Genomic DNA, 10,110 nt, shown 5'->3' on the forward strand with positions numbered 1-10,110 from the left:
GAGTCCCCATCCCTGAAGGTATTTAAAAGACGTGTAGATGTGGTGCTTAGGGACATGGTTTAGTGGTGGACTTGGCAGTGCTAAGTTAACGGTTGGACTTGATGATCTTAAAGGTCTTTTCCAACCTAAACAATTCTCTGATTCAAGCTGAGAAACATAGATGAAAAGGAAAACTGACCATCTTTCTATATCCTTCCTTGTAACTATGCAATCAGCAGCGTAAGTTGTGACAGGGGAGATGTGGTCAAGATTTCAGGATTTGGGTCTGGCATACCGGATTGTGACCCACGTGAATGGAGTGACAGAGAAAAGGCTCTTCAAAGGCAAACAGCATTCAGATGGAGGCAACAAAGAGAGGAATTCATAACAGAAAGGAAGACGAGCTGTTTTGGTGGGATAGATTTGCAAATACGCCTCTCACCTACAAAATGCAGCAGCTGAAAGGCTGTTAACCAGGCTTCGGGAATGGCTGCAGCCTGAATAAATGTCATATCATTGGGAATTGGCATCAGGTAGCCTTCGGGTACTGTTACGTATTCTGCCTGGCCACCTCCGGAGAGCAGAGCCATCACTGCATCGCCAATCTTCCACCGGCCCTTGCAGCCAGGTCCGAGCCCAGCCACACTCCCAGCTGCTTCTAAGCCTAAAATATCACTTGCTCCTTTAGGGGGAGGGTACTTCCCTCTCCTCTAAAACAAAAGAAAAGAGACAGCAAGGGAAGCAAAAGCCACACATCAATGAGTGTAATGACCTGCAATATTTTGTTCACATGCCTTCAACCTGAATTCCTATTTATTTGATCCTGATTTTGCACTGTGCAAATGTTCCAGTAATTTGAGGATCTTCTATCCTCTGGCAACATTTCTTGTTTCCTAAGTATGTTTTATTCTTAAAACTCTGTGTGCAAATTCAATTTATTGCGAGTCCCCATTGTCCAGGCCAATCCATGCTGGGGAGGTATTACAGTCTCCTGTTGCAGAGCGTGGCTTTCAGCTCAAAACAGCTCAGACTTAACAATTTGAATGTGATTTTCCCATGCTGGAATTGAGCCAGTGGAACGTTTCATGTTCACCTCAAATGCCCAGAGAATGGTCTAAGCATCTGGAAAGACCAGAGCTTTGGTTTTACATCTTTTCTTGAAAGGCAGCTGCCTTTCCATGCTGCCCCAGATAAAAACATTTATCTGCTGAATCAACAGACATCTCTTCTTTCAGCCCTATGAACTCTCCCATCCAAATGCTCACCAGGTCCAATCTCTTTTAACTCTTCAGATTTGTCAAGACTTCAGACAGGGTCTTGAAAAATTGGTGTCGTTTTCAGGTGCATAAATCTGCTTAACATACACATACCTGGAGTAAATCAGCCCTATTCAGAGCACTGGCAGCGACCTTCACAAGAACTTCTCCTTCTCCTGGATGTGGTTTCATCACTTTTTTCACATAGAGATTTTCTGGGCCTCCTGGGCAATCAAAATAGGCTGCCAACATTTTCTCTGAAAAAAATCAAACCAAAACCAAAAAAGCTGGCATGAATGCAGGCACACTTATGTGCAGCTGGAAAATCTCGGTAATCAGTAACTACAGCACCACCGACTCCACTCTGCAGACGGACAATGCAAACGGTGACACGTTCGAAGGCCGAAGAGGGGAGGGCTGCCAGAGAAAGCTGAGGAGTTACAATGCAATGAAATACATTAACACTGGGACACAACATACTGTTGCAAAAGCCATTTGACAAACCATGAAGATTGCCTTGCACCAGGCCTTAAACCCTGCACAGAGCCATGCATGGATCCAGCAGCACTGACCTCCCACCCACCTTAATCGTAAAAAGTAGCACGCAAATGAAAATAAAATGCTTTGCTCTCGACTTTCTGCATGATTAGGGCTCCAGTGCTCAACTGACTAAAGGACACAGGCCCTTAAAATAGTGGACACAAATGGGATTTTAAAACTCTCAGCAGAAAGAGCCTTTACTTGACACACCTAAAATCTCGGTAATCATGCCTCATGGAAAGGCATTGAGGTAGAAACTGGTAGGGGAGGATGATGAAGAGAGGAGAGGGGAGGGGAGGGGAGGGGAGGGGAGGGGAGGGGGGGGGGGGGGGGGGGAGGGGAGGGGGGGAGTGGACAAAACCCCCCCATGCCTTCAACTGAGGAGAGGAGAGGAGAGGAGAGGAGAGGAGAGGAGAGGAGAGGAGAGGAGAGAGGAGAGGAGAGGAGAGGAGCATGTAAGTGCTGCCTTATGATTCAGCCCGTAGATGGCAACCTGAAGATACAGAAGGGCATGACGGTGAGTTAGTGTGAATGAAAGATAACAAATGGTTTTAAAAATTCCTATGTATTTCCCTTGCCTCAGCAGGTGATTCCTGTGTGCCTGATGCACTCTGGTAGAGGGTCCCACTGCTGCAGGAGTCTTTCAAGTAACTCTTCAGTCACTGTTCCTGGGTTCCTCAGTTTTGGCACCAGCAGTTGTTGAGATGGGCTGTGATGTCAAGCCTCCTCCCGCCTGGCAAAATCAAATCTGGAGCAGTCTTCCCTCTGCCCCCTGGGTGCTGGGTGGAAGGAAATGAGAAGAGGAGAGAATCATGACAGCAATGACTGTGTTACTTCCCGAGAGCTGGTGCTATACTGAACACAGTATAGGGCTGCCGCCCAAAGACCTGTGCAGGGTGGGCTGCAAGCCAGAGACTCTTCAAGTAAACACCATTGTGTGACGGACCACCGTGCCCTCTGTAAAAATCATTTGCATTATGTTATCTGCACAGGAAAAGCTAAGTACATACTTTATTATCTGTTTTAAGACTGCAAATGTGGAACGATAAACACCTTGAAACCCCAGGAATGTAAATCCCCACAGGGTGGTGCTCTGTGGCTATTTTACAGTGATTAAACACTTCCAATTATTCGTATAAAACGTAACTTAAAGGCTTTTCTTTCTGAGGCTGGCTGGCTATTTGTTGTTTTCAGCTGAACCATTTAATGCAGTCCTACAAAATTTGTCTGTATTAGCAGAAAAATTTAATGGGAAGCCCACCAGGTACCACCCTGTAACAGAAGCTTCTGCTCTCTTTATTGTGTCCAAACTTAGTCAATTAAAAATAAGATGTGAAAGAAGCTTTTGTCCCTCTTCCAACACAGTTCACTAACCTGCATTTTTATAACTGCTTGTCTTTGTTGCTAGAAGCAAACCCACAAAAATATTTAAACAAATACTGTGAGGATCCGAATATCTACATTGCTTTCAAATGCACAGAAAACCGCAGGAATTGAAAACAAAGTTTCCAACAAAGTGCAACAACTTCAAGCTGTCAGATCTGCCAGCAGTGGCCCAAACCAACAATTTGAAGAAGTTGTGTGATTCCCGAGCACAATTTGTGACTCACCTTTTTCCTGTAAAGAAGGGAGGAAGTTCTCCACACCAGGAATGAACCCAGCCTGTCCTCGGGAACAGAGTCTGATCCCAGTTCCTCCTCTCCCAGCTCTGCCCTTGCTATCAGCCATTCCCCAGCAAGTCAAGGGGTGGAACAGGACGAGGTTGTGTTTTATTTTGGAGGGAACGACAGGAGCAGAGTCAGAAATACTAGTACATCTCACCATTATTTCTACCCATGGACCTGGTTTATTCCACGGATTGAGGCAGAAATCTACTTTTGCCTTTGGCATTGAGGTAGAGATCCGCCGCTCCCCCCCAGCACACAGGGAGGTTTGGTCTAATGCCTTTGCTGTGCCAATCCGCTGGACGTGTGCATATTTGTATGTTCTCAGGCAGAGCACTGCACTGCTGCTTTCATTTCTGAACTCGAGTAGTGCAGACCAGATTTACTTGTGCAGTTGCATTAAGGGCACATGAGCTGTGACAGTCCTTACGCTATGTATCCACCTGAGGAGGCTTTGTTGCGCTCTTGTTCCCGTAAGGCGTCAGTGTTCAAAGTCTACTGGTTCACGTCCGTCAGCCCGGTGCATTTCTACCTGATGTTTTAGCTGCCTGATCGCACCTCTCCGTTGAGCTTTGCTGTTTCCCCAGAGGGAGAAGGATCAAATCATGCCGTTCTCCATGTCCTAGCTGCCGGCTCTTAGGCATTTAGGAGTAGTCAGGGAACAAAACTGACACTTCAGAGTATTAAAAAATGATAAACCATGTGTCTGTCCATGTGTGGGGTTCTTCCGTGGATTTTTTTCCTATCAATTTTTGGATTCAGGCTTTTAAACTCTTCTTTGAAACTAAACTAATTTAGAATCAAATATAGCTAAAAAATCTTTTTTTCTCATGTGATTCAAAGAGCTAATAATTTATTTGTTTCTGCAGATGAAAAGATCATGGAGTCTGGTCTTCTTGAGACTGCTCTTCACCTGGTGATGTAGGCAGAGCCTCAGCTGTCCCCTGTACAGTAATGAGTTCACTCAAATGTGGATTCTTTGGTGTCTTACAGTACACGCAGTCTGATTCAAGCTTGGAAGTGACATTGTCCCTCCTCTCCAGTCCTCACAGAACTTTGCAACCCATTACAATTTAAAATAACTTTCTATAGTGGTCAATTACAATGCAAATTGACATGTTAAAAATGTGTTTTATTTGTAATATTGAAAGATGTACAGGACAATCTGAATATCTGTTAACATAACAATTTCCTTTGCCCCTTGGGCTTGTGATGCTACGCGTACATAGCTTTAACGCTGTGAGAGAAGTTTCTTTGCTTAGGGAGATTAATAATTTTCTTATCTGGAAATAGGCTGAAAGACAACATTAGAAAGATTAAGCAGAGCATCTTAAACCAAATCTTGAAGACATTACTTTCAATTCAGTTAAGAAACTTAGATGAAAGATGCATAAGGTAGTCCTCTTACGAGCAGCGAGCCCTCAAGTGTTCTTGAAAAAACAGAAAGAAACTCAGCAGTTGGAATGTTGTAAAGCAGTAGTTCCTTGCTTAAACTGCTTCAAACTTCTATACTTCATTTCCTCGTGAGCAGTCCTTCTGAGGTTGATGAAGTTCATGTTTTCTGCTGATTCAGCTACCTTTCTCTCTAAAGTAGTCCGCTATAATAACACAAGGAAATAAACAAAAAAAAAATCAATGACGATAAAAATCATACACAGAATTGCTGTGATGGAGATGCTTTTTTTCAAGTTCAAATTCACCTCAGACTATACTGTACTTGAAAGAAGACCGCTGTATTTCTAGCTGAAAATTAAAAATACTAATACCTATATTCATGAGGTATTATCTGTTTTAAAGAATAAACACTGAGCACTTTAAATCATGTTTAGAAATCTCTCATAACACACGAAGAAAAGCGACTTTGTTTTCTTTTTGAAAAAAAATCATCCAGAACAGCAAGAATAAACCCCTGAAAATACACATTGTCAAAACCGCTGGAAATCTGGCCCTGGAAACACTTAGACTTTGCTCAGGAACAGTGGCCAGTTACGGACAATGTGACTATTTGCAAGACCAAATAACTTGTGTGCAAATTGTTACAGGATTTTGCAAGTGTTGGCATTTTTTGCAATCTCCCACCTTTACACTTTCTGCCTTCCTCCCGTGGCAGCGAAGAAGCTATTATCAACTGTGATATGGTTCCTGAATTTATTACTGAGCCAGCCGGACAGACTTGAGGCTAAATAACACAATGGCACCCTTTGGATTTGCTCGAGCTCCATTTGCAGTACTGCAGGAAAGGAGTAGGATAGAGCTAGTCTGACGTTAGCTTAAAATACAAGGCCCAATTCGTAGATTTAGTGAGTCTCATTAATGCTGCTGGAGATGGAAACAATCCCTGGAAAACACTCCATGCCATTCTGGTTTGGTAGTATTTCATGCCCGTTTTGACCCAGTGATTAAAAACTCCTACTGATGCTCTCAGTAGACTTAACCCAGTGGACGTCCTTGAGGTCGCTGCTTGAAGCTGTTTGTCCTTACCTTATGCCAAACGTTACCAGGATGGGAACTCTCTCTTGTTCCTCAGTTCATAGCCCAGCACATAAGTGTCCCCCCAGATTAATATAATTTGAAGTTACTGTTCTGGCCATACACGTCAGTGACAAAGACCTATAATACCTAATCTGTAACAGATCCATCACAGCTGCTACATATGACAGGGATGAGGCAGAATCATGTCTGGAGCGCAAGAAAATCGAGGCTCTCTAGGCAGTGCAGTGCTGGTACAATGGTTTTGTGCTCAACCTGCTATGAGACACTGAGAAAAACAATGCCCAAGAACAATAGAAAGCAGGACATAACATAAAGCAGCCTGAGGTTGCTCTGATAGTTGAGGCTGAAATGAACATAGGAAAGATCAAAAAACCACAGGCAATCCACTTCCCTGTTCTCCTGGCCTGTTTGCAGTCAGATGCATTTTAGTTAAAGTGCAGGGGCTGTGAAGTGTGAAGAAGTGGAGAGGCTGCAGTGGAGGCCAGTCTCTGCCAGCCTGGCGCCAAGCACAGACCCACCAGCCAAGAACCAGGCTTCTGAGGGTCCAGCAGGCAAGTTTGTTTTAAAACCTGCATTATAGCCTCTAAAAATCCTGTTCTTGATCATAGCTTTTTGAATTGTAAAAGCCTTTTGAAAAAGGTCTGATGAAAAATTTGTTACTGAGAGTCTTATAGCTCATTCCAGACAAAACAGCTTATGCCCCAAAACACAAATTCATTCCACTTACTTTTAGGCACCTAAATGAGGAACAAAAGGTAGGAGCACAGTGGGCCTACAATTTCATTCCTTTTCAAGTCAAAGGAGATGGGCATATCCATAGATTAAGTTGAATGTTATTGCTCTACAAAGTATTCCTTAGAAATACCCTTGAAATTCCTTACAGTTACCCCTATGGTGAAAATCAAGGCTATTCTGGGAATCTGCTCTTGTGCATTTTATCCATTTGGATGATGTGATAAAATGATTGTATCCTTGACACGGAGTCAGCCATATATTACATCAGTAAGATGTGTAACTGTTATTTATCTCCCAGACCAAGGACAATGAAGAGGGGTAAATCCTTGCCAGCACCTCACACAAAGGGAAAGCTACATTTGGGATGCAGTCAGGATTCTGCAGCTGGTCTGCGAAGGGCTGGGTTTTGCAGTATTCCCGGATGGGGAACAAAGAGATGTTAATACTAGGTCTTCAAAAAACTGAGCCCAAGAGAGAGGAACTTAAGAGGACTCACACAAAGGAAACTTGAGCGGGAGAGGGAAGGAAATGGGCATTTTTGTTAGAGAATGCTTTGTTACTGTGAGACAAGGAAACGACCTTGATGATGTCTCAAGATTCACATGTAGGAAAAGAGACTCCAGCTTTCTTCTAGAGACCAGACTTTCTAGAGAAAGTTTGAAACCCTTAGAGAGCTCATGTGTCATTGAGGAAGTGGACTGTGAAGCAGAGTATCAAAGCTGATGCTCTACAAAACTGTGCTCAAGACCTCAGCATTAGGCGTACGAGGTCAAGAAAATGTGACTGTCAGGTACCATTTTGTTGAAGGGTAACTAACAGAAAACGTGTGCCAGAACAGCCAAGGAAAGAGAAGTTCTGCACCCTGTTCATACCCACAGAGGCTTTGGGCACACGTACCTAGCACAGTGGGATGAGATGTCAGGAGAGGGTTTAGCCGTTACCTAGCACAGTGGGATGAGATGTCAGGAGAGGGTTTAGCCATGGAGCAGTAATCCGTGCCTGTATTCAGTTTCCCAGATTTTCAGGATCTGGTAGTTCATCAGATTAATTTTTGAAGCTGTTTGCAAGGGTGGAGCTAATCAGTGAGACGCCAGCATGCAGGCACACAGATACAGGCATTTCTCTTACCTAGTTTCTCCACAGCTTCCACGCACACACTGGGATACATGCCCACTCTGTAAGTAGCAATCAGGATGAAAGTTTTTGTCTTCACAACTATCAGGCCTCCATCTGGCTAGGTAAGATAGAAAATTGGTATAAGGTTACAGGGTCCTAAAAAAATACAGAGGTATACATACTGCCTTACAATTTGGGCCAATTACAGGCATTTTCTTTGCCAATCTACTTGTCTTCTTGGGGAAAAAAAGGCAAATACTGTCTCAAAGTCTAAGCCAGGACACAGACAAACAGTGGCAGTGCATGTTCTGAAGACTGCTGACTATAAAAGCAAGTCAGTCAAATGCTTTATTAGATTGCTTGTTCTCACTTCCATTGATGAATGTATTATTGCACAGCATTTTGAAGGAGTGTTATCCTAGTGCCCAATGTCATATGTAAGAGCACTGATAAATGCAAATAAAACAACCAGTATTTACATGAAAGCATGCCCAGTGTTTTATGAACCCTGCCTCCCAAACTCTGCCTCACTCATTTGTAGTAAGGATGGGAAAAGGCATTGCAAAGTCCTGCATTTTTCTGAAACGGGATCCAAATTTAAGAGCTGCTCAGCCTGTTCTGCAAGGTGCTTAGCTCATTTCGGGATGGATTTACTGGGCAGGGGAAGAATTAAGAAGACCCCAGTAACAATCAGTTGGATCAGTTGGATGTATTTACTTCAGATTGTGTGACTCGGCAGTAGTAACAAAATTCTGCCATCCTGCGAATGGCTGCATGTAGCTGTGTCCCGAGTTTCTGTTTCTGAATTTCATAGGTGAATTACTGAGTCTGGAGTCCCGCGAGGTGAGTAAGCTGTCAAACAAGGTCCTGCTCACCCGTGTCTCTTCTCTCCCCCAACCTGCTACCTTATTCTGGCCTGTGGGCTTGCCAGGCCCCCCTATTACCTGATTAATTCACTAATGCGGCAAGAAACCAACCCAGCAAACAAATGAAGTGACAGTTTTTTGCCACGTTAGGGAGATTAACTGATTCAAAGGAGAACGTGACAAGCCCTGCAGCTGGTGTTAGGGAAATGGATGGTGTCACCCATTAAATTTGTATTATACAGCTGACACTTTTTTGTATTCTGCACCGATTTCATTCCACACCTGCTGGGGAGGTGATATGGAGAGAAAGAAAGAAAGAAAGAAAGAAAGAAAGAAGCATGTGAAGGCTTTCTGCTTGTGTTACAGTATTCCTGTAACCATGCAGTGAGGGAAGGAAGTAGGAAGTCTCCAGATTTCTCAGGATAGCCACAGCTCTCGTCAACGTACATTTTGAAGGTAGATGGAATGCTCATCTGCACGGACACATTTATAGTGCTTCTCCTTGAAGTAGAGTCCTCCCCTTCTAACTTGCACTAAGTTCTTGTGGAAAGTGTAGATAAGGTTTAAAGCATTCTCTGGTGGCACCTGTGTTAGTACAACACAGTGTTATGGACCAAAAATGCACCTCATTGCAATGATGAACTGCTTTCCACCCTCCCACTGTCTTTGATAGTTCACTTAAAATTATGATGTATAAAAAAAAAATAAAATCTGCCTGGCTTTGAATTGTGACTGGCTTTGGCAGTCACAATCTGCTCAGTCTATGACTACTACCTGTGCAGTCCCATTACTCAGTGACACTACTCTAGGTAGGCAAGGCGCCCCATGGCAACTGGACCCTTCTGTTGAAAGGCAATATAAGGTAGGATGCAGCCTTCCTCGGGCCTGCGCAGAGCTCACCCAAGGATGCCAATTCCAAATATTCTTAGTCTTCAGTGGGGAAGTGTAACTTTTAGCAAGTCCAGACCAGATCATCACTTGCAGATGACACCAAGTTGAGTGGTGTGGTCGACATGCCAGAGGGACAGGATGCCATCCAGAGGGACCTGGACAAGCTCAAGAAGTGGGCCCGTGTGAACCTCATGAGGTTTAACAAGGCCAAGTACAAGGTCCTGCACCTGGGTTGGGGCAACCCCCAGTATCAACACAGGCTGGGGGATGAAGGGATGGAGAGCAGCCCTGCCCAGAAGGACTTGGGGGTCCTGGTGGATGAAAAGCTGGACATGAGCCAGCAATGTGCGCTCGCAGCCCAGAAGGCCAATCGGATCCTGGGCTGCATCCAAAGCAGCGTGGCCAGCAGGTCGAGGGAGGCGATTCTGCCCCTCTGCTCTGCTCTGCTGAGACCCCACCTGCAGCACTGCGTCCAGCTCTGGAGCCCTCAGCATAAGAAAGACACGGACCTGTTGGAGCGGGTCCAGAGGAGGGCCATGAAAATGATCAGGGGGATGGAACACCTCTCCT

General features: G+C 44.4%; 2 protein-coding genes across 2 annotated transcripts in view; both read right to left on the reverse strand.

Annotated features, from left to right (window-relative positions):
* The window catches only part of TP53I3 (tumor protein p53 inducible protein 3), a 6,404-nt gene extending 4,529 nt beyond the window's left edge, over positions 1-1,875 (reverse strand). The window contains exons 1-3 of the mRNA XM_009319657.1: positions 1,819-1,875; positions 1,350-1,492; positions 422-689 (exon numbers count right to left, since the gene is read on the reverse strand). Of these exons, the coding sequence (XP_009317932.1) occupies positions 422-689; positions 1,350-1,487 (406 nt within the window). The 5' untranslated portion in view covers positions 1,488-1,492; positions 1,819-1,875. The remainder of the gene's footprint in view (positions 1-421; positions 690-1,349; positions 1,493-1,818) is intronic.
* A 2,752-nt stretch (positions 1,876-4,627) lies between these two features.
* Positions 4,628-10,110, reverse strand: part of PFN4 (profilin family, member 4) — a 7,212-nt gene continuing 1,729 nt past the window's right edge. Inside the window, exons 2-4 of the mRNA XM_009319658.1 lie at positions 9,097-9,234; positions 7,796-7,901; positions 4,628-5,037 (exon numbers count right to left, since the gene is read on the reverse strand). Of these exons, the coding sequence (XP_009317933.1) occupies positions 5,009-5,037; positions 7,796-7,901; positions 9,097-9,234 (273 nt within the window). The 3' untranslated portion in view covers positions 4,628-5,008. The remainder of the gene's footprint in view (positions 5,038-7,795; positions 7,902-9,096; positions 9,235-10,110) is intronic.

The sequence above is a fragment of the Pygoscelis adeliae genome, unplaced genomic scaffold (assembly GCF_000699105.1).
Source record: "Pygoscelis adeliae isolate BGI_AS28 unplaced genomic scaffold, ASM69910v1 Scaffold121, whole genome shotgun sequence".
In the NCBI taxonomy this organism is placed as follows: Eukaryota; Metazoa; Chordata; class Aves; order Sphenisciformes; family Spheniscidae; genus Pygoscelis; species Pygoscelis adeliae.